At 37.5% G+C, this 14,815-nt stretch overlaps 1 protein-coding gene across 18 annotated transcripts in view; it reads left to right on the top strand.

Moving 5' to 3' along the window:
- The window catches only part of LOC145814622 (ubiquitin C-terminal hydrolase 12-like), a 37,449-nt gene that overhangs the window by 15,036 nt on the left and 7,598 nt on the right, over nucleotides 1–14,815 (top strand). For 17 of the 18 annotated variants that reach the window (XR_014357975.1, XR_014357974.1, XR_014357973.1 and 14 more), the window contains exons 9-18: nucleotides 373–451; nucleotides 553–699; nucleotides 790–870; nucleotides 974–1,093; nucleotides 7,315–7,437; nucleotides 10,571–10,648; nucleotides 10,784–10,872; nucleotides 10,991–11,099; nucleotides 11,212–11,280; nucleotides 11,420–11,527. Coding sequence is in view for 14 of the 18 variants with exons in the window: in XM_082911511.1 (XP_082767637.1) it covers nucleotides 373–451; nucleotides 553–699; nucleotides 790–870; nucleotides 974–1,093; nucleotides 7,315–7,437; nucleotides 10,571–10,648; nucleotides 10,784–10,872; nucleotides 10,991–11,099; nucleotides 11,212–11,280; nucleotides 11,420–11,527 (1,003 nt within the window). In the remaining 4 variants the exon portion in view is untranslated. The remainder of the gene's footprint in view (nucleotides 1–372; nucleotides 452–552; nucleotides 700–789; nucleotides 871–973; nucleotides 1,094–7,314; nucleotides 7,438–10,570; nucleotides 10,649–10,783; nucleotides 10,873–10,990; nucleotides 11,100–11,211; nucleotides 11,281–11,419; nucleotides 11,528–14,815) is intronic. The other variant, XM_082911512.1, reaches the window with a different exon arrangement.

The raw sequence follows: 14,815 nt of genomic DNA, 5'->3' as shown, positions 1-14,815 counted from the left end.
CATTTCCTCTAGCATGTCCACTACATGTTCAGAGGGTGTTTCATGTCCGATATATGTTGGATACCAATATGCGGCCACTGGTGAGGTGTATGTGCTTCATAGTTTGAAGGAAATAAATATTTGTAATAATGTTTGCGTGATTGGTCGATTGTTGGCACAACAACATTGTTTTGTGCTATACTCTACCTTTCTTTGTGTTCCTTTGTACTCGTTGGCATTTTGAAGACTTTTTTTATCACTGCTTTAGTATTGTTTAGCAAGTACTTATACTTTGTTTTGAGGTTAGCTTTCAAATTATTGATATAGTGAATCATCTTTTAAGTTGTTACCCTTTGGTTACGTCAGAATTCACTGCAAGTTGGGTGCATACAGGTTTAAATTTGATGATGAACGGGTAACAAAAGAGGACATGAAGAGGGCATTGGAGGAGCAGTATGGTGGTGAGGAAGAGGTAACCCTTTGTACAGTTATGAAATCTAAGTTTTCTGGTCTAGGTTATCCTAATCTTCAATTTAACTACTGTCTGTTCTGTACTATGCTTGTATCCAACAGCTACCACAGACAAATCCTGGGTTCAACAACTCTCCATTTAAGTTTACAAAATACTCTAATGCATATATGCTTGTGTATATACGCGAAAGTGATAAGGAGAAAATAATATGTAATGTCGATGAAAAGGACATAGCCGAACACCTTAGGGTAAGATTTTTGAATTGTTCTTGTGATTTGAGTTCCTGATATTGTTCTCCCCAATAAATTATACTGGGATCTGTGGACATCAAATTCAAGATAAGGTTGAAGAAAGAACAAGAAGAAAAAGAGCAAAAGAGAAAGGAAAAAGCAGAGGCACATCTTTATACCATCATAAAGGTTACAAAGACCTAAACTCTCCCCTTAAAGTTGTTACTTTTTTGCCAATTATGCATCTGCCTTATGGAATATTGTTTGCTAAATCAGTTATTTGATTCCTCAGGTTGCTCGTGATGAGGACCTTCTTGAACAGCTTGGAAGGGATGTATATTTTGATCTTGTGGATCATGACAAAGTTCGTAGTTTTCGTATCCAGAAACAGACACCTTTCAACCTTTTCAAGGTATTCTCTATGATTTTGATGTCATTGAATTTGGTTAGGTTTAGATGAGTTGTCTTTGTTGAATATTGGTTTATTTGGTATTTGATCATATATCTGCCTCCTGATATAAGTTAACTTGTTTGAAGGTTCATGTCTGAGAAAAGTAAATGAATGATTTTGTCTATTGGTAGGATTGTTCTGTCTTTATTTTCTTAGAAAGAAGAAGAATGCAGTGGATTTGATTTTGTAAGTTTGTTTAAAGTAATCTGTTTATTGCATGAATGGGCAATTGAAGCTTGGTTCAAGGTATTCTTTTCCCCCATTTCTTTGACTGTGGCACCTAAGAGCCCTCCTCAAGTTAATGCACATCTAAGAAGCATAAACACTTCTAAGATGCATTGGGCACGTGTCCAAATGTGTCTAGTTATCTTTTTTTTAATATATTTATAGAAATGGATATGCTTCGGACACTTGGGCTCACACACATATCTATTGCTTAGAGCCATAGACACACAAAACGGATCGTGAATTTGTGGAAATGCCTAAATGTATAATTGATCAAAAGCTCTATTTTCTTAGTGAATGATCAAAAGTACTAGTTTCTTAGAGAATTATTTATTCTTTGGCAATAATGTGACATATTCAAGTAATTCATAAAGTGAATATTACATATTTTGGGAATATTAAACTAACACTCTTTCTAAATAATTTGAGCACTAAGATTTTGGTACATTTGTTAATATCTAATTGATTTATGGTGCCTCTATAAACTATTTAATATTTTAAAATGTTTTGAACTGCTCATAAACTAATATTTAAGATAACAATTATAAATGTGGTATATTTTGGGAAATGTTATTCCCACTCCACTTCTTTATAATTGATGTAGTAGAATATATAGGGTAAGACCTCGTTTGGCAAATTCAACTTTTAGCCTAAAAGCCAAAAAATTACTAAAAAAATCAAAAAGTCAACAATCTATATAAAAAAAGTCAAAGATTCCCTTTTCTCTCTATTTTTTGCACATCTTTTTGTAAAAAATCAAAAAGTTACCCCAAACATTGTAGTTTCTTTTACCTCATATTTTAGCCAAAAAACTATGAAGTTACTAAAATAGCTTTTTCTCAAAAGTGTCAATTTGAGTTCTATGCTCAAGTGTCTTCAGTTCTCTACTAAGTCTTCTATTAGTTAGGCTATTAGTGGTCTTGGTCTATAGATTTGTGATGTAATTTCATTTGTACTTTGGGTTCTCTCTCTAACCCCTTAGGGTCTTACCCCCTAATTGGGGATTTGTTCTCTCTCGCTTGATTTTAGATTCTTGATTGCATCAATTTGGTATCAGAGCTTCAGATTCTATATCTAATTGTTCCAAATTGAAGCTAAATTCACCAATCAGATAGGAGGAACGTTACCAGTCCTTGCATGCAAGCCCTAATTGGTTGCTTCAACAGATTCACGTCTGGATTAGAAGTTGAATCGGCCACTGGTTCCTCATTGACCTAATCCAATCTATTGTTGCTACCTGTAGCCTTTACAAAGTTGTGAACTCAGAATACCAGATCTGGAACTTGTCGCGATCGTGATGTCCGCTTCGCGACTTGATCTCGATGTAGATTGAAGTCCCGAAAATGGGATTACATCTCGATTTGGAGTCATGAAACCTAGTTGGGGTGTTTCGAAGTCAGAAATTGGTTTTGCAAGTTGAATCGTAGCTCTCAGTGATTGAAGTTGAATCACGACTTCTGTCTGTGGATTTTCAAACTTGATCTCATCTCAACTAACAATTTTGAACCTTAACTAGATGTTTTACCTCCGGTCTGGCCTCGTTTTGTAGTCGCGACCTTCGATTAGATCATTTGGCACCTATTTAACTTTGTTTGAAGCTTGACTCATAGTTGTGATTTGAGTTTGGATCATTTTCAACCCTAGCTGCATCAACTCAAACAAGAATCTAGGTTTCAATTAGGTTTCAAACCCTAACTGAACAACGTATAGTGCAAAATCTCATTTCAAACCTTATGTTGTTGCTGGAAACCCTAAGCCTCCAAAAAAATAAAACCCAGATCTGATGCAAAAAGCTATGATGGCACTCTAATTCGTTATTTTGAACTTCGATTCGAATCGTGATCTCAAATTGACTGTTGATCGAGCATTGTGAATGATTTATAGAGCCAATTAACTATTTTGTGTGGTTTGATTGTCTCACAGTTCTCTGCATCTGAGTTTGATTAGTGAGATTGAGAATTAAGAGATCTCAAGTTTGGTTCAATTCCCCTCAGATCTAGTTCAAAATCCCTCAAATTTGGTTAGAATGTCTTCGATCCTTCCTTTTGTGTTCTTAAAGCCTAATTGAAGCCATCTTTGATGCGATTTGGTTTGATTCTCTTAGATTTGTATTCGAATTGGTTTGATTTTGACTGGTGTGTATTTGATTAGTTTAGATCTTGTGAGTGGCTTGAGTTTGGTTCGATTGTGGTTCGACTTCGGTTCACTTCTGCAGATTTTCCTCTTTGATTCAGTCAGAGTGTTTGTGCTTTGTTTGGATGGCTCAAAGAGGTAGAGGGCAGAGTTTATGCTATGAACATTAGTGATGATGTTGGTGCATATCTATCAATAGGAAGGAATGATGTTATTCAAAATCAAAATCATCGATATGAGATGAAACAAATGACTAGATCAGTTGTTGCTTTAGAAATGGTGTAGTAATTGCAACCTCTTGCAAGTAGGTAGTGGTAACTTTGCTAGCTTCAAAGAGCTTCTTTGAAGTTGTATGTTTGGTATTCCTTTATTCCTCTTAGGAAGTTGTTTTTGAGTTAAGTAGATTGCTTTTAGCAATTGTGTCTGGAGGAAGGAAAGGAGTGTGGTGTTGAATTCTAGCTCGTGATCAGTTTCTCTCAAGTTGTTCTTTTCTAGTGGATGCATAGTCAATCCTGTCAACTTGTCACATCCCTCAACCTTGTTTTGGAAGATGTCATTTGCCAACTTAGTGGTCTCGTCCCGGCAAGATGAGTACTTGTTTGCACTAGTCTACGGGTCAGAGCTGAAGAGGCTTAGGAAAATGGGAGTCTGTCTAAGCTTTAGCGACATGATTTTTATGGACATGATGGGACTTGTCAGTTGTGCGCCTATGGTTGTTTCACCAAGGAAGCAGTACAATGTATTCGTAGAAGGATGAGTTGTGAGATTCATGTTCATGTTGAGCACAGAGATTCATCACCTATTCCTCGCCTAAGGTTTATATGCATGGTATTGCATTGAGCTCACTCAATTATTGCTTAAACTCGAGGACAAGTTTCTTCAAGAGGAGGAGTGCTGTTGTAGTAGAATATATACGGTAAGTGTCAAAATGAGTTCTATGCTTAGCTCTATGCTTAAGTGTCTTAAGTTCTCTACTACGTGTTCTATTAGTTAGGCTATTAGTGGCCTTGGCCTATAAATATGCGATGTAATTTCATTTGTGCTTAGTTTTTGATTGAAGAATATACATATTTATTGGAGTAGAGCTTTAGGTAGCGTTTGGTAGAGTTTTAGAATTATGATTTGAGAATAGAGTTGTATTTTGAGTTTGTGAGTTTTGGAATTATGGTTTGAGTGTGAAAAATTTGTTTGGTTATGAGTTTTGAAAAGAGTGTTGAATTAAGTTTGAAATTTTTGATTTGACATATGATATTTGATTAAAAAGCTTACAACTCATAACCAAACATGCAAATTCAAAATTCTATTCAAAGCTCATAAAAAATTTAAAAAAATTCCGAAAATATTTTTATTTCAAATATAAAAATAATAGGTGCCAAAAAAAAAAAAAACCGAACACTATTTTGGTCAACCGGTTGGCCTAACGTCCGGGAGGGTGACTGGGTAGACTTGTTTTCAAAATGGGTGTGGAATCAATTTTTGAAAACGCTAACCAAACATCACAGTAAAAGCAAAGGGTGGAATTAAATTTAGAAAGCTCTACCAAATAGAGCCTTAGTTTCTCTCTGTAACCCTTAAGGGTGTACCCCCTAATTCGGGATTTGTTCTCTCTCTCTCTCTCTCTCTCGATTTCAGATTTTTGATTGCATCAATAATTCATTTGAAAATTGATCTTTAGTGTCTAAAATTACACATGACATGATCAATGTTTTGAAACCCGAACCGTTGATCAAACCGGAAAATGGAGGGTCAAGGGTCATTGGTTCAACTGTTGGGTCAACCGGAATCAAACCGTGATGTCATAATTACCTCATAAATATATTTAAAATTATACTTAAATAGAGAATATAAGTATTTAAATAGTTTCATTTATATTAATTTTATATTTTAAGATATATATTTACATAATTATATTTAATGACTATATATATTTATAAAATATATTTATACTGATTATTTTAAATAAAATAAGATTTACTTTGAGATAATAAATTGAAGTTAATAAATACTTTAAGTAGTACAAAGTATTAATGAAGCATCATTGTAGCTCGGTGGTGGAAGTGTTGGAGACTATGCGGAAGGTCCAATGCTCAAACCTTGGTAACAGCATTTTTGCAATTTTCATAATCATGCATGTGGTGCTTCTTTGGGCTTCCAGCGCTGTTGGTTTTGTCACCTGACTACCGGTTCAGCCAGGTAGCCGGTTTAACTGTGGGTTTTTCTGGTTTAACAAAAATAGACCGGTTCAGAGCAAGGTTGTTAAAATCGGGATCCTACGTTGGATCGTTGGAGGTGTTTATAGGATCGGATCGTAGAATCGGATCGAGGATCGTAAGATCCTACCGAAAAAGACAAATTACATAATAATTTAATTTAAATAAATATTTCTTATAAAGTATACACAAAATGAACTTATATTCTATTAAAAAGAAGTGAAGATATTGTGAAAAATATAATACTCCATGTAAAATGTACATATAATATTATGCAATAGAAAACCCGACGGTAAAAGTTCTGTATTTTATCAAAAAAGAAGGTGAAGAAGAAGAAGAATTCTATAACAAAATACTTTACAATGTACAATAATGCATAAAAAGTGAAGAAAAAATATTTAACAATATTGGAAATGAAAATAGATTAAGAACTCAAAAGAGTAGCTTAGTCGAATGATAAGGTTTGTCGTTAGCATCCCTAGTGGAGCGGATTCGAGTCACAAAAATAATTTCTCCAGAAATTAGGATAAAGTTGCAATCATCTTACCATTCTTAGACTTCGCTAAAGCTAAGTTTGTTTTTCCGACTATTTAATTTTCTTAAATTACTGCAATATTTGAATGTTTGTTTCCTAGTTCGTTTTTCTTAATCTATTTGATTCAATACTACTTAATTTTTAATATTTATTTTGACGACATAAATTGGTATTTAGACAACAAACATAAAATTTACAACAAAATATGTCATACAATACAAAACAAGGCTTATAAATTGGATCGGATAGGATCGGATTCGGATTGGGATTCCACGATCCTATAAGATCCCACTACTAGGATCGAAAGATCCTACCTACAAAGAGTTTTTTACATGATCCGGATCGATTGTACTCAAATGGATCGTAAGATCGTAGGATCGTAAGATCCGGATTGGGATTCTGATAACCATGGTTCAGAGTCTTAAACGGGTTTGGGGGTGCATCTGGACCGGAACTTGGGCCGGTCGACGGGTCAACTAATTGAACCTTCCGGTCTGGTGCAGTTTAATAAACATTGGACATGATTCCTATGCGCACTAGAAAACAAAATTTGAAGTGCATTTATAAAGAAGTGGTGTGGGAATAACGTAAAATGGACGCATTTTCCATATCGTTGTTCCCAAAAATAGGGGGAAGGTGAGGGAATGGATTAAGTGTATGAAACAAATTTCATAATTTCTTTAAAATAGAAATAAAAGTGTTTTTTTTATTTTATGTTTATGAATGGAAGTTTTAGTAGTTAATGTAGAAAATTATAAAATATGTGGAAAGGTTTTGTTGAGTTGAATTGAGTTCTTCTTACTTTTGATAGGCATTTTGCCATTTTCTGAAAAACTTTTAAGGAATGAAATCTGAAAATTTACTCTATGGTCTATTTTTAGGATAAAATATTTCGAAGTAATAATAAACAGCAAGTGAGTCTGGTTACGCATGTGCAAGCCAACACTTTTGACTTGAGTCAAACATGTATGTCATTGCTTCTGTGTATAATTATTGAACGATGCTTTGTTGAATCTATGATGTTACTATAAGCAAGGGTGCTCCTCATATAGCACTAATAATATTAAGTTCATATCCAGGAGGAAGTTGCCAAAGAGTTTGGTGTACCCGTGCAATTTCAACGTTTCTGGCTTTGGGCAAAGCGTCAAAACCACACATACCGTCCAAATCGCCCGTTGACACCTCAAGAGGAAGTTCAATCCGTAAAGACTTTCTGACTTTGCATCTTTTATTGTCTTTCAGTATACTTCTTTATGCATTTTTCATTTTTTATTTAATTGTTGTTATTATTTTTTTTGAGTTACTTCCACAACTCCATCGTGCAGGACTCCAAGACTCGCTCTTGCTTTGATGCACCTTAACAATATGTGTGTTTATTGATTTGTTTATCATCAGTTTTACATGACTCTTGCTTTTCCCCAAGTTAACCATGCTTTGTTGCACCTTCATTCTCTCATGTTTTGCCCTTTGATGTTTTAAAATATTCATTGTCTCATGGTTTACATCCCTTCCTAGTGACGGCTTGTTTTAAAGCCGTGAGCCCTGGCAAAGCAAACAATATCATTATTGTTTATGATGAGGGCCTACGTGGCCCGTTGGTGGTGGGTTTCATTAGAGTTGGTTGGGAGCGCCCATCTCTAGTGCAATTAATGGACCAAGTTGGTAGGGGCAGTTCAAAACATTGATGTGGAACTTGGAGGTAAGAAGAGGGAGGTTTCTTTAGTCGGCTCAATTATATTGGGGCCTAAAGAAAATGCCCCTCATCTGTTTTACAGAAGAAAACTAATAGGCTTTTGGATTGGGAGCTTACCTGAGAGTTGCAAGGATGGGGGGAAAGACCCTGGCAATGTCAGGTGAACATCTGAATGAGAAGTTTGTCCAGATGAGGTAGAAGGTAAGGGGCTTGGGAAATTTTGGGGGTGGGGAAGATTTGATTACAGAAAGGGATGGATTGTTGCAGGAATCTGGGGCTCTAACGGGGGAAGTCTTGGGGGCTGGAAATGGGAGAAATTGGAGGAGTAGGGTGCAATGGTTATGGCAGAAAAATCATTGGCCTCGGTTGTTTGGGAAGAGGGGTGCAGTATACAGGGGTGTAAAGGCGTCATTCTTTTTTAAAAATCTTATAGTAACTAAAATCCCAGTCATGTGTTCTTGACAAGTATATCCTGTTACACTATATAGGCTATCATTAACGTTGAGAAACAAGCTGTGTTTTTGGTTATTCTGATTGGATGAATTTAGGGTGGCTGTTAGAGCCATTCATTTGCAAAGAATCATTCTTATATTCTCCCTCCCTCCATCCCACAATGTTATCTCTTTTGGGAATTTCAAATTTTTAAGTGGACATGCAATTAATGCACTCAAATTCAAATTAAAAAGCATTGGTTCTCAACATTGCCCTTTTTTTATTCACATTTTAAGTAACTGTTTATATGGGATAGTTTTGAAATTTTCAGAACAAAAAATTTATGCCTTAAGTTTTTTCCTTGCTTTGCTGGTAAGAAAATGGTTCACCTAATGCTTTTACCTTTAAAAGCTTCTGGATAATTAATGAATAGTTTCTTGTGCAATTCCAATTCCTTGTTTTGCCAATATATGTTGTTTTGATGCAGACAAATGCATTCACGTTTGTAAAAGAGCTTGAAGTATTTGACGCTTGTGGCTGAATTGAGCCTTGATGCCTTCGACACAATTTTATAATGCCACTTGGCTGAGTTTTAGGGTCCCATGAACTCATGTAATCGAGTCATTTCAAGTTCTCTATGGAGTTTTGTTACTTATGGTTGGGTAATTTTATTTTTTCTGGTAGCAATTTGAATCCAGGTTTCCTGCAGTCTGAAATTTAGTTGCATAAAGCGGAAGCGGGGGTGGGGCACATAGAAGAGTCTAAGGTTGATAGTGCCTATTGGGGCGTTTATAATATTATATTATGGGGTTGTTTGGGATGATCTAAATAAGTACACTTTTTGACTTTTTATGAAATATGGGTTGGGTATGGGTTGTGTTTGAAGTGATGTGGTAGAGAGGTGATGTGACTTAAATAAGATGATGTGACTTAAATAGAATAGTGACTTTTTGACTTTTTTGGCTTTTTGGCTTTTTTGGCTTTTTGGCTTTTTTAGTTTATGCCAAACAAGGCCTATATATGTAAATATATTAAGATGTTGTAAATCTATTTTTGTTTTTGTTTTGTGATATATATATATATATATATATAATATGAATAAATATTGGAGATTGGTGTTGACTACAAATTGTTATAAGTAAATGTTACATAAATACAAGTACTAGAATAAATTTGAGTTATTTTTTTACTATAATCTGATAGCCTCTACAAAATTTCTCTTGTGTGGTAGTTTTTCTTTTTATTTTTTTGGAATTCATATGTTCGAGAGATTTCATCTTAGTTGGAAACCCTGTTCTTTCTTGATGCAAGTGTGATGATAACTGGATTTTGTTTTGAATCGTGGAATCATAGTTTTGGAGTGGATTTGTCAATTCTAGGACATTCCTGCAACTAAGTTTTGAAATTTTTGTTTAAGTTTTCAAAATCTGTTTTCTGTATTTTTTTTCCTAAAAAAAACTAAAAAACCTAAAAACTAGTTTGGTAAAAAAACTGAAAAAATAAAAGCACTGTTCATTTCCATATGATTTTCTCTTGTTTGGGAAAAATTGATTATTTATAATTTGAGAATAATTTTTTGGTGTTTATTTTCATTAAACTAGTTTTTTTTTTTTTTTTTCTTCCTCAAAATAGAAAATAGATTTTGAAAACTCAACCAAACAGAGAGATTTCTCAGACATGTGTTGTTTTTTATTAGCAACCTCTTAAAAACTCAAATTTGTTGCATAAATAGATGCTTCTGTTTTTTTCCAGTTAAGTTGCCTGTTTATTCAGTAAATATGGCCGGGTGTGTTTATTCAGTAAATACACCATCTTTTATGGATGAGTAAACTGTTTTCCCCTACTCTCTCTGTGGTTGTGTAGTGTCTGGTGTGCACACTGGCAAGTCTTGCAAGTTAATTTGCATCCTTCATACTTCGAAGGAAAATAGCTATCTATACTTCAGCAGTGAATTTTTGTTTTACTGAGTAGTCCAATCCCCTTAAATAATTATGTTTTCAAGTATTCTATGCTCTTTGAGGAGCAGGGAGGGAATATGCATATTTGAGTCACTCTATAATTGATGATGATATCCTTACGGTTCTGTATCGTTGTGTCATTTTCTGATCTCCTCCCCCTAGCATGCTAAGATGACATCTTTCATGCATTCTGTTTAAAGTGTATCTTGACTAAACTGGTGTGGGTTTTAAAATCCCTTCAATGCATTCTAGGTTGGACAATTGAGAGAGGTATCCAACAAGGCAAATAATGCAGAGCTAAAATTGTTCTTAGAAGTGGAAAGTGGACAGGTAAAGTCTATTTCATTTTTTTGGCACTGGTTACTCACATTGTTTATTATGGACTTCTGTTTTGGTTAAGTCGTATGAGTTTTATGATATGCACATGGAACTCTAGATGTTGAATATGATGTGCACACTATGCAGGATTTGCGGCCGATTCCTCCACCTTTGAAGAGCAAAGAGGAGATTCTTCTTTTTTTCAAACTTTATGACCCTCTGAAAGAGGAGCTTAGGTACTTAAACATTTCTTTCCTTGGGTTGGAATTGCATGTAATTACCAAGGCCCCTTTGTTTCCCTTTTCGGGTAGTTACTGAGGCTTATTTTTTTTCATTTTTCCCCCCTGTTGTCAGGTATGTTGGGCGGTTGTTTGTGAAGTCGAATGGCAAGCCAGCAGAAATATTGACAAAGTTAAATGAGTTGGCTGGATTCAGTCCTGATGAAGAAATTGAACTCTTTGAGGTCAGTTATGTCATTTTAGTAGATTGACTACAATTTTCTTGCTCCCTTGCCTGGTCACATAGCAACAGATTTAGTTCAGGCAGTCATCTTATGCATCCCCTTTAATGTTCAGGAAATAAAATTTGAACCTAATGTCATGTGTGAACGCATTGACAAGAAGCTCACCTTTCGTGGTAGTCAGGTATGAACATGATCAATTGTGAGCTGTTTTTGCTTGTACATTCTGCTCTGGTGTGTATAGCCTATTCTTTTTTTTTGGTGGTCGGATATGCATTAACCATGACTAGCTGAAAGGAAATATTCACCTAAATCTTCTGCAGCTTGAAGATGGTGACATCATTTGCTTTCAGAAATCCACTCAAGTTGATAGTGAACAATGCCGCTATCCTGATGTTCCTTCATTTCTGGAATATGTGCATAATCGTCAGGTATTCCATGAGCCTTAACAATGTGACATCATTATCTTAGAGCTTTTATGCAACATTGTGAGCATGCCAAATTTTCTGATATACAAGGTCAAGCGTATAGGACTCTTTGGAGGCTCTCACATGCCAAACCTTTGAAATTTATTGAGCCACAATTAAATACTGACTCAACCACTAGTTAACATTATGTCACAAAAATCCAAGCTCACAAGCCAGTGAATTCCTTTTATTTTTTGATTGCCCACAAACTCGACATTCCGGAAGGAATCCAAATGGCTAAAATTGGTATCCCACAAAGTTACATGGATGCAAACTCATGTTACATGGACTCTTATATATTTCACAAGGTTCATGTGTCCACCGGATATGACAAGAGTAAGAGTGTTGGATATGTGTCCGAACCTATACCCGATTAGACACGTGAATACTCAAATTTTTTATTATGTCACATAATGCACCTCTCACAACCCCCAAAGCACCACTGTCACCTACTTCCCATAGTTCCACCATCGCTTGCTGCCCATAGTCCTACAACCCCCAAATCAATGGGCAACAAAAACCCCATGTTTCTCTGTCTACACTAAGAAATAATACGTTCATAAAATGTTTGTGTTAGAATTTACCAATTTACTCCTCCACCTACCATCTCCACTAGCACCCACTTCACCTACCACCTCCACTACACTACACCATCTCCACTACACTAGACCTACTACCACCTTCTCTTCCATATATAGGAGTTGTAATACATAACACAAAATCAACAATCTGGTATCTATCAATAAATCAACAATTACATAAATTCTTACATGGTATCAGAGCAAGGTTGAGAAGCTAATAATTCTGCTTCACCGGCGGGCGGCAGCCTCGCCTTGGCCGCCCGCCGGACCTCTACCCATACCTTCACTCCGCTGCTCTCTCTCAACATTTTCTCTCTCTCTCCATGGCGGATGTTCATCATGGAGGAGCACAAGGCATCAAGCTATTTGGCCCAACTCCTACGGCTACCAGCCAAGCCTCTCCTCACATTCAAGCTCGTATCCAAGAGCTGGCCTTCTCTCCTTCTTCCCGTATTATCAGGTTCAACCAGCATCGCAGGACTTCTGTCCTTCTTCCCGTCTGCCACCGTCGTCAACCAAACACCGGCTTGGACACCACCACAGGATGAATGGCATGGTATTTCTTTGGGATACACTTCTGGGTGATCTGGTGCTCTCTTTTCATCTCCGTCTCCGGCTTCTTCTCCGACCAACTCTCCATCACCGGTTCCGATCAGCTCTCTCTAGCTGGGTCTGGCTACTTGATATACCCAACACAAACATAAACAAACAAAAACAGCCAACCCATCTCGGCAACTTGCTCTCTCTGTCAAGGGATCCACCCACACATCCTATCTCCTCTTCTCTCCCTCTCGGAGAACACACAGTTGTACACACACATGCAAGCACAAAAGCACACTACTCTCTCTAATTTTTTTTTTGAAAACACACTTTATTCCTCTCTCTCATCCCTTCACGCTTTACACACCACACCACCCCCACTTTCTTTTTTTTATTTTATTTTCGCCCACATACAATAAAAACCACCTCGGCCAATGGGGATAAAGGTGGCGGTGGTTTTGTCACGCGTGAAGCAGACCATGTGTATTAGCTTAAAAGGTGGTCACTTGGCCTTATATTCCTTTGTTAAAAAAAAAAAAAAAAAAAGCAGCAGACGGACTGCACACCAAACTCATTTTATTTATGTCGGGGCTCACCCCGATCACCATTTTACATACAAAAAAAAAAAAAAAAAAAAAAAAAAAAACAACCCAAACAAAAACAACCACACCCACAGTGAGATTTTTTTCTTTTCCCTTCTCTACTCTGTTGCAGGTCTCTTCTTCTTGCCTCCGTCCTGAGCGGGCCTTGACGGTGTTGCCTCCGTGTTTTTCACGCCGCCGAACACGTTCACTCCCCCATACTCTTCCACTGCAGCATATGGCGGCCCTCCAAATCGGAACATCACGATGGCCTTCCGCTTCAGCTCCTTGTTTTCTGCCCTTAGCACGCTTATCTCTGCTCGCGCATCCTTATACATGCGTTGGAGCAGAGCCAGCTGGGAGTTTAAATGCTGCACCTCATTTGTCCTACTCTGCAGCCGGTTCGACAAATTTGTGACCGCCGTCATGCTTTCCACACATGCCTTCAAAGTATACTGATTGGCCTCCACATCTGACTGCCCTGCCATTCTTTGCTCCACCGACCGCATCGGAAAGTTCAACGGGGCAAACTCCAGGGCGCTTGGTTGAGTTTCCAGTGCCACCGCACCAGTTCTCTCTCTCGTTGACTCGTTGAGGTCGGGAAAGAGGGTGAGCAGCCCGCGGGAAGACGATGAAGCCATTTTCTCAGACAACAGAGTGATACAGAATATCTCTCTCAGCAATCTCTCTCCGAAACTCTCAGAATATCTCTCGCAAGTTTTTTGTCTCCGCCTTTGCCTCCGCCTCAGCCTTCGTCTTATAGCCGAGGCAGCCACGCGCATCGCGCGCCTCATACCCCCAGCCGACAAACGGGCGCACCAACCAAGGCACTCACGTGCCTCGCCATGATGAATCCGGCACACCTTTTAATGAATTGGGCACGCCTTTTGATGGCACGCCTTTTGATAAAATTGGGCACGCCTTTTGAGGGTGCAACTTCACCAACGGTCCGACATGACCCTATAAACTGTCCCGACATTTGATTCCGGTTAGCCTTTTACAACGGTCCGACATGACCCCATAAACTGTCCCGACATTTGATTCCGGTTAGCTTTTTCAACGGTCCGACATGACCCTATAAACTGTCCCGACATTTGATTCCGGTTAGCTTTTTCAACGGTCCGACAAGACCCTATAAACTGTCCCGACATTTGATTCCGGTTAGCCTTTTTCAACGGTCCGACATGACCCTATAAACTGTCCCGACATTTGATTCCGGTTAGCTTTTTCAACGGTCCGACAAGACCCCATAAACTGTCCCGACATTGATTCCAGTTAGCATAAAGTGTCCTCTACAACGTTATGACACCACCATACAGTGTCCTCTACCACGTTATGACACCACCATCCAGTGTCCTCTACACCGTTATGACACCACCATCCAGTGTCCTCTACAACGTTATGGCACACCATACAGTGTCCTCTACCACGTTATGGCACCACCTTTCAGTGTCTTCACCAACGGTCTGACACGACCATACAGTGTCTCCTATCTTTTTTTTATTTTTATGTATTTTCTTGTTTTGTTCCTCTCTCCAAACTCAAGTTGG

Source organism: Camellia sinensis, unplaced genomic scaffold, assembly GCF_055761805.1.
Source record: "Camellia sinensis isolate YWXY unplaced genomic scaffold, ASM5576180v1 Unanchor12, whole genome shotgun sequence".
Taxonomy (NCBI): Eukaryota; Viridiplantae; Streptophyta; class Magnoliopsida; order Ericales; family Theaceae; genus Camellia; species Camellia sinensis.
The sequence above is the reverse complement of the archived record's forward strand: the minus strand, read 5'-3'. Positions and strand labels throughout refer to the sequence as shown.